The following is a 20710-nucleotide window of genomic DNA, read 5'->3' as shown; positions in this document are numbered from 1 at the left end:
ACTTAGGAGGTAAAATTGACCAGACTCCATGCCAAATTGTATATGGGGCTAAAGTTTGCGAGGTGTCCGAGATGCCGGTGGGGTTTCTGGTTTGACTGTAGGATAGGTGGTGATAATGTTTGATGAAATAGGGAAAGTGAGAGGGGACCAGGTTTGGAGGTCAAAGATGATTTGGGTTTGGAGCATGTTGAGCCTGAGGGGCCTTTGGGATACCCAGGTAATGTCAAGTGGCAGCAGGTAAATACCGGCACTCTTATATGTTAGTTTTCCCCTTGCTCCTTACAACTGTTACCTTTTTTCTCTTGAGATAGGGATGGGAGCAACTACTTTTCTAGTTTGTAGTGTCAACATTCAGTTCTTGTTCCAGAGGTGTTGGTAGTTGTGCCCAACGTGATGTCACCTACACATTTTGTAAGATGCTTTCACTCTATTATCCAAGAAACTTGGTCTAAACAGGTCATCAATCATGTCTTGAGTGCTTACTATCTTCCAGCCACTGTATTAGGCATTTACACTCTTATCATGTACTCTTCTTTTACAGAGGTACTCACACTGTTGAAAATGCATTCTTCTACTCAGTATATAGATGAAGAGACTGAAGATAAGAATAAGTCACTTGCCCAAAGTTACAAAGTTGGACAGTAGTAGTCAGCATCTCTAGTCTGTGTTCTTCCATTTCGTCTCTTTTTCAAAGTGTGGGTAATGACTTAAGTGGTTCATTGTCATAGTATGTAATTGCACTAATTCACACAGTAGGAAAGCTCTTCTGATGTTTTCATCCAATCTTCTGTTATGACAATGGAAACAATTCAGGTGCTAGTAATGTCTTCAATACCTTTCTAACACTTTCTGTTTTTAACTTAGGGTATACCTCAGGGTCAGAGTCTTGAGCAAATAACAATAGTGTATAGCAGGAATTTGTGTCATGGTACTTATTTTCATTATGTTTATTTTAGGGATACCTTGTATTTATAGTAATTAGTGTTTCCACCTGTAGAGCAGTAATTTCATTTAAAATAAATTTAAGAAAAGAAATGGAGCTCATGAAAACTGTTACATAAAGAAAAATAAAGATGGTTCAGAAAAATGGAAAGCCATCACTAGCTGACACTGATTTCAATGGCGGAAATCGGAAAACACTGCTCCTTACTACATCTCCTCCCCCTATTATGGCCTTGGTGTTGGCCTCACCTAACAGAAATTGAATACTTTCTCTGTTACCATCTTACTTGAAAACTCATTGTCACTGATCACTGGTGAAAGCAGCTCACCAGTAACTTTAGTTCCCATTGATCAGTCTGGCATATATGATGGGGCCAAAACCATGTCAGGGTTTCAGGAAAGAGATAAGAGCAAAGCGTACATTACCAATAAGTCGGGGTGGTTAGCAGCTAAGACAATAGGCTTTTTGGAAATTTTAGTATATCCAGGTGATTTTTTTTTTTTATTTATATGCAGTCTAGTATTAAAACTATATTGGCTGCTCTAGTTTCCATTCATTCCTCTTTCCTAAGCCTCTAGTTCTCCAGGCTTTTATGATAGTACCATGTTTGACCATTTTGTTCCTTCTTCACCACCACCACTCCCTTCCTGGGACGTAAGTTATATTCATTATATTCAATATGTTTGTGAGAAATGGTTGTAGATGGGTTGCCTTTAAACGTTTTTATGAGTTCTTCTAAACATAGACAAAGGCAATAAAATCCCCAATGCTACATGTATTTTAAAAGACGTCACTGTTGCATGAAATAATTTTGCTTGTGTGTTCCCTCTCTTTATTGTTATGCCTGATACTATCTGTTCAGCATATTATTAAGACCAGAAATCTGTATCTGGAATAATAGATCTGTATTCTTCTCATTTCCCATGAGCACTACAAAGCCAGTACTTTTTCATCAGTGGGTCTTGCAGAAGTTCCAAAGCCTGAACAATGGTAAGCTGAGGTTTTGCATTTTTGGTGTATTCTTCATGTGTAGGTGGTGAATACTGGTAAATATGTCTTCTGAAATCCACAACATCAGAGAAAAGACAGGTTCCATCTTCCTGGGCGGGGTACCCTCAGCCCCACGTCAGCTGTGCTAACACAGACCCTGAAGACCTGGCTTCATCGCAGACAGCACCCAAGGTAGAGGCCTGGCCTGTGCACCTAGAACAAGGTAAATATCCCGACTCTGAAAATGGAAACCCATCCACTTCTCCTGCACAGGCGGGGTGAGGGTTTGGAGCCGGCACTGGCCGTGGGTGGGGGTGTAGGTTGGGAGTGTTTTCCCCTCGTCGAGTCCTCCAGCCCCTTGACTCGCGGCCCTGCCCTGACCATTGTCCGCACACCTCGGCCCTCCAGCTTCCGGGCCGCGGGCGAGATGATTTGCTGCAGATGACATCAGCCCTGGGCCAACGGTTGGAAGAGCGGAGGCAGCCACCCCGCGAGGATGTGCCGGGTGGTCCTTCCCTCCTCCTCTTCCTCCTCCTCCCCGGCGCCCTGCCTAGTTTCCATGTAAAAGAGGCGCCGCCTCCCCTCCCTCTCTCACTCCTGGCTCCTCTCCGCCTCGCGCTCTCGGAGAGGGCGGAGGGGGAGGCGGCGCACAGCGCCAGGAGGAGGGGAGACGCAGGGGGCGGAGCGGAGACAGCACCTTCGGATATAATCCTTTCTCCTGCCGCAGACGAGCGGAGCGGCTGGAGCCGGGCACTTCGCCGAGGCTTAACGGGCCGGCAGGATGGCGACCGTGGTGGTGGAAGCCGCCGAGCCTGAGCCGTCCGGCAGCATTGCCAACCCAGCGGCGACCACCTCGCCCAGCCTGTCGCATCGCTTCCTCGACAGCAAATTCTACCTGCTGGTGGTCGTCGGCGAGATTGTGACCGAGGAGCACCTGCGACGCGCCATCGGCAACATCGAGCTTGGTAAGAGGCCCTGCGTCCCCAGGGGACGCGTTCGAGGAGACGCGCAAACGCGACCCCACCCAGGGCACGGCGGCCACCTTTCTCCTCCGGCACGCCCCACACCCACGCCTTTCCCCGCCACTTCCCGCACTCTGTCCAGATTCCTTTTCTTCCCCCCCTGGGTTCATTTCGGAGAATAATGCAAATTATTAGATTTGCGACCCAGTGGGAGAGTCTCCTAACCTTGAGGGATCCGTCACCAGGCTGGGTCTACAGATTCCAGCTGGCTACCGCCTCTCCCGCTAAATGAGATGCAGGTGTCAAAGGGGCAGAGGCTGCAGTAAAGCCGCAACCGCAGGACACCAAAGGTGTGTGTGTGGGCGGGGGGGGACGTTGCAATTACCTCTTTCATCGCCCCCCACCCCCGGCAAAATGCTGGGATTGCCCATCGTCAGCCGACCCGAGGCTGAAGTACCATGTGTCAGGGCGCGCGTGGGAATCCCTCTAGCCACAACCACCTCAGCCCCGAGAAGTGCCTTTGCTGGCTTAAAACCGCTCCATCTTTTCTTCCCTCGGAATGACTAGGCTAGTCCTAGGGCCACGCCCGCCCCGCCCCCCCTCCCCTCGCCCCCCGGGACGCAGAGATGGAGAACCGCCTGTGCCTCGTTCCCAGACGGCGCCTGCCTCTCTACTGCCCCTGGGGCCTCGGTTGCAGCTTTCAGCAAGGACAATGGGACCCCCAAGTTGCGGGGTGGGGCTTCTCCTTTTAAAAGTCTTTGCCTCGGGAGTGATGGCTTGGGGGTGGGGTGGTGGGTAGAGCCGGCGCCTGGCCCGGTGCGGGCAGTAGGAGCGCGCTCTGCAGAGGCCGAATAGCGGTTCGCTGGGAAACCCTGGGCGGGGCCGTAAGGGTCCAGCGGGCGCAGACTCGGGCGCGCGGACCGACCCGCCCCGCAGCCCCACCCGGGCTGCCGCAGTGCCCCCGCCCGATGCACCTGCCCCCCACACTGCGGCGCCCCCACTGGGCGCGGCCGGCCGGGCGTGCGTTCCGCCGGTGCTTGGGGGTGCTGTGCGCCCTCTCGTCTGCCTCAGCCCGGCTTTGTTGCGCTCGAAGTCCCCGGGTGGGCAGCTCTGTCCTCTGCCTTTCCCTTTCCCCCCGGCATCGCAGACCTCCCCTTCTCCCTGACCGAGGTCGCGGGTCCCTCCACAACCCCAGCCCGCGCTCTATTCTCTCGGGGTGGTGCTGAAGCGCGTCTGCCCCGAGACACCGGCTGGTGGGCGTGGTGCAGTCCGCACTGCGGTCTCTACGGCAGCCCGAGGCGGACAAAGGGCGTTCACGCAGCCCTCGTTCCCCACGCCCGCCCCCCACTCCCCGTGAAAGACGCGAGAAAACCTTGTTTTAGATGAAAAAAAATTAAACTCTAGTGGTCTGCCTCTGCATTTGAAAACGGTCGCCTGTGCCCAGAACAAAAGGCTGCAGGGTGGAGACTCGAGTTGCAGACCTGGTTCTTTTGTTTAACTTTAAAGCACTGGTGTTACTTTTTGGCTTAAAAAAAGAAAAAAATGTGAGCAGAAAGCAGACTTGTTATTTTATTCGGAAAAAAAAATGGAAGAATAGGCTAGGTCAATAGTGAAATGCCTCATTTGAGCATCTAATAACCCTTCATTTGTCAAACTATAGTCCTTTGAATTTGATCAGTACTAATTTAGTTTATTTGCACATTTTCTCCTTGGAAAATTTCACACGTACTGACTTTGGGTGTGGCTGCTGTATGAATCTATGACTTTGGATTTTTAAAAAAATATTATTTGTCAGCACTTTTGCTGGGAAGTAATAATAAAGCAGGTGTGTTTCTATGTATAAAAGGTGCATAAGCACCTGATGTGGTGTGAGGAGAGGGACCCTCATCCCCATTTTGGAGATGGGGGCCCAGAGGGGCAGGAAGGATAGGGAGACCAGCTCAAGGTCACACCACTCATAAGTGACAGAATGCCGGCTCTGCAGCATCACTGGTTTTTGGCCCCGTCATGATGTTAGTGCAGGCCAGGCGAACATCACAGGAAGATCAAAGAGCAATTTCTAGAGCTTGCCTTTATACAAAGGCAGTAGTCATCCACTTGTGGGCAGCACCCCATGCAGGGAGGTGGCTCAGCAATCACCTTCCATGTAATTATCTTCCTGCTTTGTTACTCTGCTGATCACCCTTTTAGTGCCCTATTTCTCAGGGGGTTTATTGAAGCTGCTTCTGTTTGAGGATAAACTAGATTCACCCAAGTTATCGGTCACTGTGACGTGGTCTCGACTATTTTTCACGCTACTGGAACTTAGTGATCGAGTTCAATTTTGTCTTCTTGCCCCTTTTCTTTTTTAAAATTTATTGATGTATTATGTAGTGAGGGAAAGGCTCAAATCATAAACGAGGAGCTTGGTGAATTTTCACAAAAAGACATACCTGATCCCGATCAAGAAACGGACATTCCTGGGACCCCCAGAAACCCTCTCAGGTGTCCTTTTCAGTCAGCATGCCTTCCTGATTTTTTAGTGCCCTGATTTAGTCAGCTTTTTGCGGGGAACTCTGAAATAGCAGTATTGATCCCATTAAGAATCAACCAAGTGAATGAGCAAAGCCATTTCCTAAGGCACAGTAACAGATGCTGCTTTTCCTCTGGAGATCAACTCTCTTGGGTCCTGGGGTCTTGGATGCAGCTCAAACCACAGGGCCTTCCAGTGCTAAGGGGAAATACTGCTCCTGTAGCTTTTCTGACAGAGATGACTTAGCAACAGGGCAGGCTGGCTGTTGCCCTGGCCTGATATGATGCTTCCTCAGCTCTCAGGTTCCAGCAGGGCCTCCTCCTCCAGAGGTCACTCTGATACCATGGCTGCGGTGGCTGGTGCCCATGGGACCAGTTGTGTGAAGCAAGATGGAGATGCTCCGGGGGCTCGGCCCTGCTTGTGTGCCGCAGCCTTTCCGCAGGGAAAGCGGTTCATCTTCTGCCCCTCTTGCTTGTCTCCCCTCTCATCCGGATGAGGCTCTCTGAGTCTGGAGACCCTAGGGACTTGGATTTTTGCCATTTGATGATTTAAGGCTCTACGGGAAACCTAGAAAATAAATCTGTAGGAAGATGGCGGAAATGCAAGTACATCAATAGGCCTGAATCAGCCCACCATGGAGGCTGAGTACATGCTTCTTGAAACCTAGTGTTACTGAATCAAACTGAGGCAGCTCACCTGCATGCAGTAAAGCCAATTTACTGACCCCAGGTTGTGGTGAAGGAAAGTGCAGCATTATTGTAAGATGCTGATGTAAGGAGAACGGGGAGCTCGTGCTTAAGACCCCCAAAATCCCCCAAGGGTTTCAGCAAAGCATTTTTAAAGGCAGTGTAAGGGAGGGTGTCCCAGAGTGTGTGATCAGCTCATGCACCATTCTCTAATTGAGAATTAGATTGATGATGAGGTAACAAGACTACGTTGGGCTTCCTTGCTGGCTCAGATGGTAAAGAATCTGCCTACGATGCAGGAGAGCTCGGTTTGATCCCTGGGTTGAGATCCCTTGAAGAAGGGCATGACAACACATTCCAGTATTCTTGCCTGGAAAATCCCCATGGACAGAGGAGCCTGGTGGGTACAGTCCATGGGGTTGCAAAGAGTTGGACATGACTGAGTGACTAGGCACAGCACAAGACTATGTTAATGAGGACTATGTGCGGATGGTCATCAAGTAGTTAATTTCTTCCATTTGATGGTGATTTTAGCATCTGAAAAATAACTCAGGAAATATACTTCAGATACTAATATCTAGGTATTTCAGAGAGGAACTAAAGCAGAGGGTATAGGGGAGGGGTCTGTCCCAGGAATGTCCCATAAGGTCCTGCTTGGTTACACAAGGACAGAAGACCATCATTCGTTTCTTCAGCTTCATTCAAAATGCATAATGTAGGGTCTGGTCATTTCTTAAGTCTGAAACAACAGTCTTTGCTCAGACTGGTCTAGCTTTATTTAGTTAGTTATGCAGGACTCCATGCCAAACCATTGTCACTCCTTGGCACCTCCTTTGCCCCCTTCCTAATTAGTCTCCAACATAGACTTAACAGTCATCCCTGTTTTTAGCAGAGTCTCCCCTCCTCCAGTTTATTTTGGGATGTAGACTACATACACTCATGTTTTGCAAAACGAATTCTAGAGCCTTGTGAAAAGTTTTCATTGCTTCGTTTTATTTTATTTTTTAAACTAAAACATGTAAAAAACACTAAGTGTCAGTTTGGTTTCACTTGCTGTTAGAGTGTAACTTTCCTCTGGTTAACATTGGGAATCAGCAGGATTTGTTCATCAGAAAGATAGATGTGTGTAACATCTACTGCCCTGGATTTTTAGATGTAAGTTTTGCTAATTACATTGTCATTTATTGAATACTTTCAGTCTACATTGGTTAAGAGAATTAAGAACCCAGGAAAGAGTTAGGGCTTTGTTTCCATTTTGTTTTAACAGGAAAACAACGGGGTGATGGGAATGAAAAGAAATGTTGAGGAATGATATATTTACTATATCCATCCATCTTCATACGTTTCAAAATCAAAAGGCAGATGGATTTCTGCTTGCGCTGCTTAATTGGTATTATCTACTCAAAGAGTTCTATGATCCAAATATAAGCCAGGCCCCAAACTTAAGGTCGTTAAATTGATGAGTCATTGTTAATCTTCTGTAAAGGTGTACCTTTTAAATAAGTTCCAACTTTTACCACCAATAAATAACTTAGTATAAATCATTTCTTTTGCTTATTTCTAATGTAAGATGCCAGCCAAGACCTAAGTTGTTTATCATCAATGCTTTGAAATGATGAACTCTGTGTAGGATGGGCCTCCCTTGCCTGCATTACATAGAACACATAAATTATGAACATCAACTTGTTGGCTTAAAACAAAGGGGGATAAGCAAATTGAAGGTTAGGTCAAGGGGAAAAAAATAGGAAAATTTTTCTCTAAAAAAGAAAACCTGATTGAATTTAGCATTTCCTTTGTTTTAATTATTTCTTTATGAGTCTAATCTGACTTCAATCACTATTTAATATAGTTTTACAAATAGAATTTTATGGTTGTAGTTAAATAATTTAGGAAGTTGGGCAAAAAAATAGTCAAAAGTCTATTTCTGAGAGGGAGCAACTAAAGCTCATGGAAAAAAATCAACTTGTCATGGGTCCCAGTAACAGATGGAACCTGGGTACCATTTCAACATGCAATGCACGGCTGTTTCCTCATGCTTTCTATCTGTTGTTTCTTTCAGGATATAGATTTTAGCCTTTAAATGAGAGGCTTTTAAAACAAGTGTTGCTTTTATTAAATAATCCTATAAAATGCTGGCATCAGCAGTAAACTTGGTGAAGTCTAACCTGTATAAAGTAAAAGGACATGGCTCTTCCTTATGGTTCACCCTGACTTGTCCTGGGCTTCCTGCCCCCTACCTGCCTGCCACACACACCTTTTTTCCCTCTTTCTTTCATCCGTCAACTTCACGTGCACTTAGCCTTCCCTTTGTGCACTGCTCCCCCTGGAATCAGAACTGAGATGGAAAGGTCCTTTGTTCCCCGCTGGTCATCAGGCTAGAGAGATGGTACTAGCTTCCAGCCCCGGCTCATGCAGGGGAGTTCTCAGGGTGCCTCGCCATAGGCCAACTGCCCACGGGTGGCAGGTGCTCTCTGGGCCCAGTTCAAAAAGTAGAGGTAAGGACTTGCTAGTGGTCCAGTGGTTAAGAGTCCATGCTTCCAATGCAGGGGGTAACAGGTTCTATCCCTGGTAGGGGAGCTAAGATTCCCTCATACCTCATGATGTGGGGGATGGCTGGGCAAAGAGGGAAGTGCAGGTTGATTTCCTCCAACTGGTGGAGTTATTTTGCCCCCATCTGAGAAAGCCAGTAAGGGCATAGTCATGACAGAGATTTGCTGGAGAAGCAAAGGCCCAGGGCAGAACTTGACCTGGCATCGTTTGGGGGGATAGTCAAAAAAAGGGCCAGAAAATTCCATGGCTTGTCTACTTCCCATCAGAGCCCAGGAAGAGCTCCTTCTGAAGGCCTCTTCGGAATCTCTTTACCAGCACCCCACTGTCCCCTCCAGTCATGAACTCAGGGAGGGGTCAATGTGAGAAGGGCCGAAGAAGACTTTATTTTGGTCCTATGAGCTTTAGAGGTCCGCTGCTGGTTTCCTCTTAGGCACAAAGGGGAGATATATAAACCAACGGAATGCTGTAACAGCTTTCATTGAGAGGTACTATTTCCCTTTACTAACATTATCCAGTAGAAGGTACAAAGTAATTACACAGTATTTTCTTTCTAAAATTGGTATAGAAAGTGGCCTGGTTCCAAAATTTTCCTTTTCAACTAAAATAACCAGTAAATCCATTGTAACCTTTATTTTATAAGTGGTAGTAGTGATTATGCATCCTTAAGATGTAATTTGGCTGGAAATTGCTCCCTTGAAAAAGAGAACCTGAATTTTTAATTTCACTGGGAGTCTAAAAAAGAGAAATAATCATTTTATCAGTTGTTTGCTAATGGAACTTAAAAATTACTGAATGGTTTTTCTACTGTTTCATACTTTTTCCACTTTTAAATTGCAAATCATAGAAGCAGAAGTTTATGAAAGAAAAAGCAAACGTTTAATTGCCTGTGTCATGACAAGTTAATTGAAGCCAAGGGAACAATGGCAAACAACAATCTAGAACAAGTCTATGTATAGCCCTAGATGAAGCCATTCAAATAATGTAGCAATTTAGACATTACTTAGAACAAAGGCAGAAAAATCGTGTGAATTTAATTTAAATACGTATGTCTCCTTATTAACTTATTGACCCTACTTGGCAAGCCAGAAGACAAAGTGGAGCTCAGACCTGGAGCATAGATAATCCAGTCACCAATTTCCAATTAAGCAGTTCAGACAGGGCTTGATGATTTTCCACGCTAGCTGAATATATAGAATATACATGTGGAAGTCAAATATTTTAATGAATTCAGACCTCTTCACCTGTCAAGCTTTCTGTGGAACAAAAAGGAAACCTCTTTATCAATTCTGCATGAAAAAGATTCACAAAATCACCATATGCCTTTCTTGTTAAAATCTAAGTGTTCCATTAGCACAAATGCAAACTGAGGCTGTTAATGTTTCCAGGGAGACCCATAAAATTCTCCCTTCTAATTTAGCCTCTCTTTAGCAATGTTAACTCTTGCACACCTGAATCCTTCCCATGGATTGTATGAGAAATATCTACCTCTATTTAGTGGATGCACATCTGCTTGAAAATATTTCTCATAATTCAGAAAGGTGTTTGGTGCATCATCTGAAGATATTTTAGATATTTCAGTTTACAGAATCTTTGTAGTTTGTGTATATACATTGATTCTTTGCAGAATAGGAAAACTGAACAAGATTTAAATAGGGGTAAATGCAGATATACTTTAAGGATTTAAGAGGTATGTTTAAGTAAAATACTGCCATTTATACTCCCAAGTCTGTATGCATGACTAATGACCAGCAAAAATGATTAAATGATCAAGTGTTTATTTAAAGATAGTTCACCTATGTGATACACCTACATGTTCAAGTTCCTGCCTTTAGTAGATAGAGAATAAATGATTGCCCTTCCAGAGGTTTGTTTCTGGCGGTTGAGGATGCTCCATGCAGGGGTAGAGTCAAGGATACTGTCTACATAATGGTTCTCCCACGAGCCATCTATTTGGGAAGATATAAAAATACACTCCAGAGTCCTGTGATTCCTCAGTTTTGCCTGGCCCTCCCTTCTCTGCTGTTCTCTGGGTTCCCCTCTAGCCCCCTCTTTTGGAAGGTCAGGAGAGAGGAGGGAGGTAGGGCATCAGCACCCCTCACCCCAGCTTCCAGCCTTGTGAACTTTTATGGGAATAGATAGTTCACGGCCCCCAACTCTGTAGAAGTTTATAAAGTATAAGAAGTTGCCACATCTCTTTGCCTCTGGATAAGAAAATGCGGGACAACTAACAATTGTGAATGAAAGAGCTGTCTGCCAAGCTAGTCAGGTAAACGCCTGGGAGGACAGATAGGCCAGATCCGCCTTCTTAGCAAAGATCACACACAGTTTGATTGATATCCAGGGGCTGAGAAATCAAGGTCAAAAATGGGAGGAGTAAAGAAGAATAACCAGATACGCATACAAAATGCACATGCACGCTGCAAAAACCTTTAAAAACAGACATGTGGACTTGAATGCCAACCCCCATATCTACTTCCCACCCTCATTCTCCGTTTTCTAGCCACGTACAAGTGGACCATGGGAAAGCCAGCAATTGTCTAGTAGCCCCCTAACTGCTACAGAGCTCACCATCTTCCTGTCCTTTCTGCTCCCTCTCAGGAATAAAGCCTGTCATTTCCCTAATAGCTGTTTTCTTTTACTCTTCCAGAAGAGCTGCATTTACATGTTACGAGGGGCAGAAGTTCAGTCCACACTGCTAGTTATCCTTCCCCTGTGGCCTGGTGGAGAGACCTCCCCCGCCCTCCCATTTTGTGGGCATCCACTGCTGGTCACCAAGCTCTTCAGCGAAAGAGTCTCCACTCCCTTCCTGCAAGCCTGAGAAATGCTACAGTGATGTTTTCCAAACCACAGTGAAATGACTAACCGGTGGTCTGTCATCTGTCTTCCTTTCCTTCCTTAGGAATCCGATCATGGGACACAAACCTGATTGAATGCAATCTGGATCAAGAACTGAAACTTTTTGTATCCCGACACTCAGCAAGGTTCTCTCCTGAAGTTCCAGGTGAGGCTTTCAGTTCTGTAGTAGTCAACCTAGAATTCGAAAGAAACAGGCGCTTGGCTGGAAAGCTTTGCCTGGGGCAGGGAAAAGACTTCCTTTTATTGCTAAAGGATTCTCTTGTGTTTGTTATTATCAACTAGGTGAGCAAGAAGCCACCTTTTAAGAAAGTCAGCTAACTCTTAAGTTGTCATTGTGTGGGTTTCTATTTCATGGAGTCTTAGAAGATTTTAAGTTCCAGGGTAAATTTAAAAATTTCATACTTATCTCACTGTACTCTGAGCTTAAGAGATTATAGTCTATTTAAATGTGAATTTTACTCACATGAAGTTATGAATACAAATTGGATGCTCCCAGAATTCCGTAAGCACCCTCCCTCTCAAGAAAACGAAATATATGCATTTCTGTATTGTCTATCAATGAAATATGTATCATCATTTCATCATTGCATTATCTCCCACTTAGTGTGGGTAAAAGAGTCTGGAATTCCAAACTACTGTTAAGATAGCCTTTCTTTCAGAGATGAAAATGAATACTACTGGATAATTAAAGGTAAGGACACAAAAATTTGTCATTTATGAAGATTCTGCTGCTAACCAGCTACTTCACTGAGGAGGTAGTCAGACTCACCCACCTTGTCTTCCTCTTGTGAGGGTGACCCATGCTTCTCCCACTTGGGCACATTTGAGGATTATGAACAGTTACTGGTCAGTAAACCCTCAACCTAGGGCGTGTCTCTCAAAAGTTCTGCCATTGATCTATCACAGTTGCCATCTGGCATTTTATTTTTTGAATATGACTTACATTTTATGTAAAATAGAGACTACTCTTTTCTGTCTTTATGATTTTGTTGTATGATTGCAAATTTTTTTGGCATTGATAAAAAAATCAGCAATGAAGTTCAGCCTTTTTGACTGATTACTTCATATTCCATTGAGCTTCTCTGATAGCTCAGCTGGTAAAAAATCCACCTGCAATGCAGGAGACCCCAGTTTGATTCCTGGGTGTGGAAGATCCCCTTGAGAAGGGATAGGCTACCCACTCCAGTATTCTTGGTTTTCCCTGGTGGCTCAGATGATAAAGAATCCGCCTGTAGTGTGGGAGACCTGGTTTCAATCCCTGGGTTGGGAAGATCCAGGGCATGGCAAGCCACTCCAGTATTCTTGCCTGGAGAATTGCTGTGGACAGAGGAGCCTGGTGGGCTGCAGTCTATTGAGGTCACAAAGACTCGGACATGACTGAGTTACTAAGTACAGCACGGCAGTATAGTATTCCACTAGCCTTGTGCTTCCCGAGATTTGAAGCCACGTTCAGAATGTCAGCCTCTTCACGCATCACGCTTGACTGCAGCAGTATGCCCATGAGACTGGAATCATTCTTCGAGTTTGATCTTAGAATAAAATCCCATGCTTTCCAGTTATCAAATGAACCATAGCTTTCAAGCATGGAGTTGAGTAAATGTGTTAAGAAAAACTTAACAAGAGTTGGTTCATTAAAAGTTAAAATTGCTGCAAAGCCATGTGAAAACCAGCTCTTAAGTAACTTTGCATTGAGGAAAAAAGAGAATGGTCCAGAGCCTATCAGACAGCACATGATTTGCTGAAATTAAGGTATAGTATGTGGTTGTTTATCTCGTTATGTTGTATTTTTATGTCTTGCATATTTACATGACTTTAAAATCATCTTATGAAAAGAAAAATAAGGAAAGTACCCTTTTCCAACAAGTATGTTTCAAAATGTAAAATTCAAGCTTTTATCCTCTCTCTGTAGGTTGTTCTGGCTTTCTTACTATGACTTTTTTTTTTTTTTTTTTTGGTAAATGAATCCTATAATGCTCATTGTGTTCATTCATACTTGGATTGACTTTATAGAATGACAGTGTATTGCAAAATGAAAGGCTGCAAGAATTGCTAAAGAATGAACCGTTTTTGAACCAGGGACCTGGCATTACTCTTGTGGCCTAGGAAGTTCTGGTCCCCCAAACCGCTGCCATTATCCCTCTTTTTCCTGCTGAAACCTCCAGTAAGGATTGGTTACCTGCCTAGTTGTAGCAGTGCTACGCTAGGCTGTGTGTCCAGAGGTTGGCCCCTGGACACACAGCACCTTCCCATTCTTGCCAACTCTGAGAAGATGTTACGAGCTTCGCTCCCCAGCCTAAGAGAGCACGGTGCAGGGCTGGGCCTTTCCCCGAGGGCCAAGCATCTAGAATGCAGCCCGTGAGGATGAGGCCCTGTGAACCTTCCCCTTCAGCGTGGGGTGAAGGTTTCTAACTCAGACAACCACATATGATAAGAGCACACTTCGGGTTCAGTTCAGGTAAGTGAGTGTGTTTTAGAGAGAAGAGACGTTATCTTGGAGGAGGATGCAAAATTGGGTTGAGCAGAGATCAGTAGGGTGAGTGATCGCTAGATGGACCCAAGGAAGCCTTTAGCTTTGCCTGAACTGGTTGAAGGGTTTCATGGGAAATTTTGAGATCTGTTTTTAAGTGGCTCCACATCTAGTGTCTCTTCCCCACTCCTGGTACTTGTGGAAGCTGAAGCATGAACCTCAAACCCATAAATGGAGTCAGCTGAACCTCTGCATTTAGAGTTGCAAGAATCTAAGTTAACTGAGTTTAGGCACAGAACAAGAGGAAGGTCAAATCTTTAAAAAAAAAAAAAGTAAATAAAGCTCTTCTTTGGGACTTCCTTGTGGTCCAGTGATTAAGACACCACATTTCCACTGCAGGGGGCATAGGTTCAATCCCTGCTCAGGGAACTAAGATTCCTCATGCTGCGTGGCCAAAAAAATAGAGGGAAAAAAAGTTGTTTCTTCAGCCAGTTTTAAAAAAGAAAACCTAGATAGCACCTACAGTGTGCCAGGCACTGTGGGATGGGAAGGGTGAACACACAGTGATGAACAACAACAACAAAAACCAGTCACTATGTTGCTTACTCTTATCTTCTTGTGAGAAGAGCAGGCGTTTAACAGTCACGTACGACTAGCATAAACTTGCACTCTGCATCATGTCCAAACAGTTTTTGTTTGCTTTTGTTTAGGCTAGCGGAGTTATTATATTCACTGTCCTCTCTGACACCATGTAGTGGCAATGGGAACCTGCACAGACTTGATTCAGGACCCCCGTGGATACCAAAGTCAGTGAATGCTCAAGGCTCTTATATGAAATGGCTTCGTATTTGTGTGTGACGTATGCACGTCCTCATATTCTTCAAGTCATCTCTAGGTTACTTATAATACCTAATACAATGTGTAATACCTAAAAGCTACGCAAATAGTTGCCAGCCTGTGGCAAATTCCAGTATTGCTTTTTGGAACTTTCTAGAATTAAGTGTATATTTTCAATCCTCAGTTGGTTGAATCTGTAGAGAAGGATGCTGTGGATACGAAGGCCCAGCTGTAGATGGGGAACTAGGATAGCTCTTCTGCCTGCTTACACTCATGTTATTATACCTCTATTGCTATTTTTAAGAATTGGAGATCCCTTATAAAAGACTAGTGATAGCCTCCAGGGCAGGTAATAGATTGTGCGGCAGCACGACCAGATTTGTGCTCGTATACTCGTTCAACCCGTGTACTAGTTTTTAAATATGGTTTTGAGATTCAGTTGGCCTGTTTCTTGAAGATTGCAGGTCTTGTGGAATGGTTTAGTCATCTTGAACAAATATCCTTTGAGCAGGATGCTGGAATGTGTTACTTTCTCTGCAGAAGGTGAGGGTCATCTACTGAATGATGAGGTCATGAGTCCTCCGGTTCCCCAGAATGTGAGCCCTGGGGTCGCCAAGTGCTGTCTGCCTCTGGCATACTCTATTTCTTGGAATGGCCAGTCATCTAGGGCCATCTTACTCTCTCAGAGCTGTTGCAGCATCGACTCCCTAAAAATCCTTCAACAGATGTCTGTGTGGCAGGGGCTGGTCCCTGCTGGTTAGCCCTGGTATACCACCACTCCTGGCCACATCTAAGGTGGACCCAAGTGAGATGAGTTCTCTTGAGAGAAAAGGTTAGGTATTGTTTGATGAACATGCCCCAGTGTTCTCACTCAAGCCAAAGTTCAACAATTGAGTCTTTTCACAATAGAGCAAGTCTTATATTTCCTTATGTGTCCAAATTCAAATGCTGTCATAAAACTTTTTAAAATTTTTCCATGTATTTTTTTGTACCTTAATCATGCTGAATGAGAACCATTTTGATAAATCTTATCATGAAAATTGAGCTAGGTTTACCATGCTGAATGGCATTTATTTCACTCTCCATTCCTATTTGTTTCTCTCCCTAACTTAACTTTAGATCTATTTGCCCCTAACTGCAGAGAGGGGACATGGCAAGTGTCCCATGATTGCCTGTGTTAGACATCATTTCAAAACAACAAACAAATACAAATGATTCCTAGGATGAGGGATACCAGAATGAAAATTAATTTCAGTCTCTTTTTTCCCCATCATTTTGCTACATCTGTCTGCTATAATAATTAAACATTTTTGTTAACCCAGATTTTCACCAGCAACATAATGCAGAGTCTAGATCCTAGCTGTAAAAGTTACTTGCTGTAGGATCTCTGACAAGTTATCCAACCATCCTGTGCCCCAGTCTGTTGTTTGTGAAACAGTGATGATCACTTCTACCTCATAGTTTTTATGAAGGTAGAATGACTTAATTTGTATCAAGATCTTGAAACAGTGCTTATCACACAGTAAAACAATACATGTAAACTAGTATTAAAATTGTCTCCCTTGGTGAAAATCTATCAGACTCTTATATTTGCTGATTAGTATTATCTAGGGGAAGTGGTGGCTGTATGTGTTGGCTGGCTTCCTTTTTGTAATAATTAAAAAATTATTTTAAGGTGTTTCGTAGAGAAACAGTTGCCTTCAGCATTATCAGAAGGCACATGGCTGGCGCTGGTTATGTGTAGGGGGCAGCATGGCCGAGTTTATTAACCTCATGCAATTATTAACCTTGCATGGCTGAGTTTAGGAAAGTCCTTTGGGTGTGAGGGAGAAGGCGATGGCACCCCACTCCAGTACTCTTGCCTGGAAAATCCCATGGACGGAGGAGCCTGGTGGGCTGCAGTCGAGCAAAATGGAGGAGATGCGTTAAGGTGCTGACATAGCAGGACCTCAGGGCATGGTTGAAGACTGTTTGCCAGATGGTCCTGTCCCTGCCTATGCTGATGTGCAAAGGTGCCAGCTGGCTTTCCTGCTGTGATAATACCTCCATGGGTAACATCTTCTGATCCTTCCTATTCCTGTTTCTCTCTTCTCTCCAAACAACAAATGACTATAGATTTTGCCAGTTTTAAGAAGCTGAGATTTCTTGTGGTTTATTTTCTTAGTCAACTGAATAAATAGTGAGACCTTGGCATGTTTACCTTCTGTCACTAGTTTTACAACTTCTAGATCACATTCACAAAAAGCTTTATGTGGTGTGATTGACGTTGTGATGGGTGTATGGGTGGTTCTGTTTAAGAATCCATGCCTTTTCTCCGGAAGGTAAATAAACCACAGATTTGTGCTGAGTGACTGCTAAAAATATCTGGCCTCAAGATTGCTTTTTGATGGAGAATTGAAATCAAGCCCTTTGAATTTAACTCATGCGAATCCCCTCCTCCCTTTGACATTAATGAGGCAAGGATTTACATTTGCGGGTAGACTGATAAGAAAATACTAAGATGCTCTTAGAAAAGGTCTAAGAATGTTTGCAGTCATCTTCTTTCTCTGTCTAGACTTGTATGTTTAGTCTGTCATTGTACAGAATTATAGCCTAATTGTATGTGCCTAGAATACATCAGCCCTCTATGACAGCCAGTAATGAATGTGTTTTCAGCCCTGCTCCTAACCTTTGAAAGATAAAGCGCACAACTATACTTTCACTTGCATTTGAGAGGCTGACTTAACCCTCAGGGACCCTGTGATTTCTGAGGGAAAGCAGACGCTTTATCCGCCTGTTTTCCCTCTCAGCACACACACAGGTTCAGGCACTTGCCCACAGGCCCATCGGGCTCATCTTTTCTCATTGCATCATCATTCGAGATTATAGGAGGAATCCTGGTCTTAGAAGAAACCTGGCAAATAAAGAGCCTTATTTTTGTGGAAGTAACCAGACCTCTGTTTAACATCCCTTGAGGTCATTGCCGCCCGCCTGGGAAGGGGACTCCCATTTTAATGCAAATTGCTCGCCTTTCTCTGCTCACCCCCTGCCCTCAGCCTTCCCAGCCCCTCCTGCTCCATGCTCCCGCCCCAGTGCTCCCATTCACACGCTGCAGCAAACCTTGCCTGCTTGCCCCCACTCGCATTCCTTTGGAACCGTGAGAGGTCCAGACGTTCCGAGGAGGAGATCCAGAATTTGGTAGTGTATGCAGCACTAGGCGCTAATTCCTGTGAGGTTTACAATTGGCTCAGCTTTGAGATTTAGCAGTCGTTTATATTCATAGATCCTTAGAGTGCACATGATGTTCTCTTTCTGGTGCAGGTGTCGTCAGAGGGATAAAATGATGTTCTGTTGCCCCGTGCAGGCACCTTCATTCCGCAGGGTTGTTAATGAAGGCTTATTCAGACCATCCTAGAAATACCCATTCATCTCACTTTTTTTTAAGTCAAAAGGATGCTTTACTCTGCTGGCTGTAATGGCTCTCGAGCGGTTCCTCATGAGCAATGTGGAGCCACTCAACACAGGCAAACACAGGCAGGAGGGGAGCAGAAAATTGGCTGCCTGGGCCCAGTAACCATTTGGGGGATCGTCAATAACCCCGCCATTAAATCTGACTAAGTGCATCCGAGAACAGCTGCTCCCGTCGCCCACCGAGGACGGCATCTTAACGCTGAAAGTCAGTGCTTTTGTCTTCATTCCCAGAGACCAGAGAGCCCTGGTGTTTTGCTAGGTTTGTTGTTGGGGTGGATGGGTGTTCGTTTGTTTTTTAAAGCTAGCCCCCACAGCCGGCAGCTCAAGCCCCTTCACTTTTTTACTGCTTGCTTTTGTGTGTTCTCCGTAGGGTATTTTGTTCAGCATTTATGAAAACAGGCTAGAAAGAATGGTGGAAGATGAGGAATAAAGCATAAGCTTTTTAAGCTTTTTTTAAGAAGAACATCTTTTTTTTTTAAGAAGTCAAGTCATATTTTTGAGTGTTTATTAAGAAGCCAGGAATTGTAACGGGATCCACGGAAGAATTAGGTATCCCCACTGGTCATAATTTAGTTAGGAAAATAAGTCATTCACAGCTTAAAAAGAACACAAACAGTGCTTCCTTCATTTAACACGTGTGTGTGTGTGAGAGAGAGACACACACACGGAGAGGTGTGAGGGCAGATTTAGTCCAGTTCCTAAAGAAGAGAGAGGGTGAGAAATGGAGAGCATAGTAGGCATTGCATTTTGATTGTTCAACCATGGTTTAGTCACAGTGACAAAGGCTACCCAGGTACCAGCACCCCCACCCCAGCCGCAGCCCGAGCCTAATTAAATGTTACCCGGGCAACAGCAAGCATCCAGACGTCGTGCCCAGGGCTGAGGCCTTTGGTTTTCTCGGCTGCGGTCTCTGGGTGATTTCTATTGCATGTGAAGTCAGATTTCCTTGGTCCTCGAGAAATGTGAGCAAGTAAGAAGTGTCCCTGGGGAGGAGCCCTTAAAAACGGACCACGGGGATGGGAGAGATGAACATCAACACGAGACGAAAATAAGGTTTTAATAAGCTGTTTCAACCAGTGTCAAAGACTCGCCTCCAGTCAGGACTGGTAAGGGGACTGCTGACCGAAAATGCAACCCTACCTATGATTTAAAAATAAAATTATCTAATTAATAATGAACACTAAGGCCCAGGGAAGGTGGCATTTTGTGGGAGGTTACAGCAGTTTCCCCAGTTAAAGCTTACGTCATTTTAAAGACACCAACTGAATTGCCTCTGAAAAAAAATTACTTTGTGCAGCCGGAGGGGTTGAGTTAAAATATGAACATCCCGAGGGCTGCCTGCATTTGGAAAGCCCTCTAAACCTGCCCTTTGCTGGCCCTTTCTTTCTTAATCAAACTGCTTCTCATTGGAGTCTGAGTAAGTGAGGCACAGTGGAGCATTTTGGATCAAATTCTTAGATTTCCTATTTGCGTCTCCCATGAACAGTTTGGGGAAGGGACAACTGCTCCCCTCAGGGGGCATTGCATCTTGGTTTGCCCCTAGGATGCTCCTCCATATAGATGATGCTTTTTGGTTGCTGAAGTGTCAGTCAATGGAAATGTCACATTTGGAGAAGTACTAGATAGCAATAAAACTGAAGATGAGATATTTAATAAATTCTGCATCTCAGGCTGATGACACTCTCTTGGTACAGAGCTCCTCAGCCTTTGAGCAGTTGTTTTCTGCTTTCTAAATTCTTACCTGGAGGTTAAGACCTGTGTAAAAGACCAGCAAAATAGGCGTGAAAACTGACTGATGGAACTCCTCCCTTTTAATGTTTGTGTGAATGCATGAGAGGAGGAGAGAGATGGAGAGAGGGATACCTTCTCATAGGGCTTCCCAGGTGGCACTAGTGATAAAGAATCCACCTGCCAATGCAGGAGACGCAAGAGAGGCAGGTTCAGTCCCTGGGTTGGGAAGATCCCCTGGAGGAGGGCATGGCAACCCACTCCAGTATTGTTGCCTGGAGAATCCCGTGGACAGAGGAGCCTGGCGGGCTATAGTCTCTAGGGTCTCAAAGAGTTGGACAGGACTGAAGCAACTTAGCATACTGTAAAGTTGCATCCTGAAGCATGCACGCATACCTTATGTATTCTAATTGATTGGAAAAGAGATAATCTTTTCACATTATATGGTATGTCTTTTGGGAAGGTGCCCTAATATCAGCCAATCTGTCATTAAATATTTACGTGGTATTTCCTGCAGCAAGATGCAGTTCCAGTTCGTAGTTCTGCAGGCCATAAGAAGTGTAAGACTGTCCCTGGGACTTGTGTACAACTGAGCATGAAAATAAGATAAACAGAACAAGCTAGGGTATAATAATATGCAAATGAGACTTTTGCAAGTGAGACCCCTTCTGTAAATTTTTTTTGTTCAAGCTATTTTAAAAAATATACATGCATAAAAATATGCACTAA

At 44.6% G+C, this 20710-nt stretch overlaps 1 protein-coding gene across 1 annotated transcript in view; it reads left to right on the top strand.

Moving 5' to 3' along the window:
- The first annotated feature begins 2631 nt into the window (after positions 1-2631).
- MAP1B (microtubule associated protein 1B) overlaps positions 2632-20710 on the top strand; it is a 93212-nt gene continuing 75133 nt past the window's right edge. The window contains exons 1-2 of the mRNA XM_019982861.2: positions 2632-2898; positions 11543-11644. Coding sequence (XP_019838420.2) covers positions 2715-2898; positions 11543-11644 — 286 coding nt within the window. The 5' untranslated portion in view covers positions 2632-2714. The remainder of the gene's footprint in view (positions 2899-11542; positions 11645-20710) is intronic.

Source organism: Bos indicus, chromosome 20 (genome assembly GCF_029378745.1).
Source record: "Bos indicus isolate NIAB-ARS_2022 breed Sahiwal x Tharparkar chromosome 20, NIAB-ARS_B.indTharparkar_mat_pri_1.0, whole genome shotgun sequence".
Lineage (NCBI taxonomy): Eukaryota > Metazoa > Chordata > Mammalia > Artiodactyla > Bovidae > Bos > Bos indicus.
This window is presented reverse-complemented; position numbering and strand designations above follow the sequence as displayed.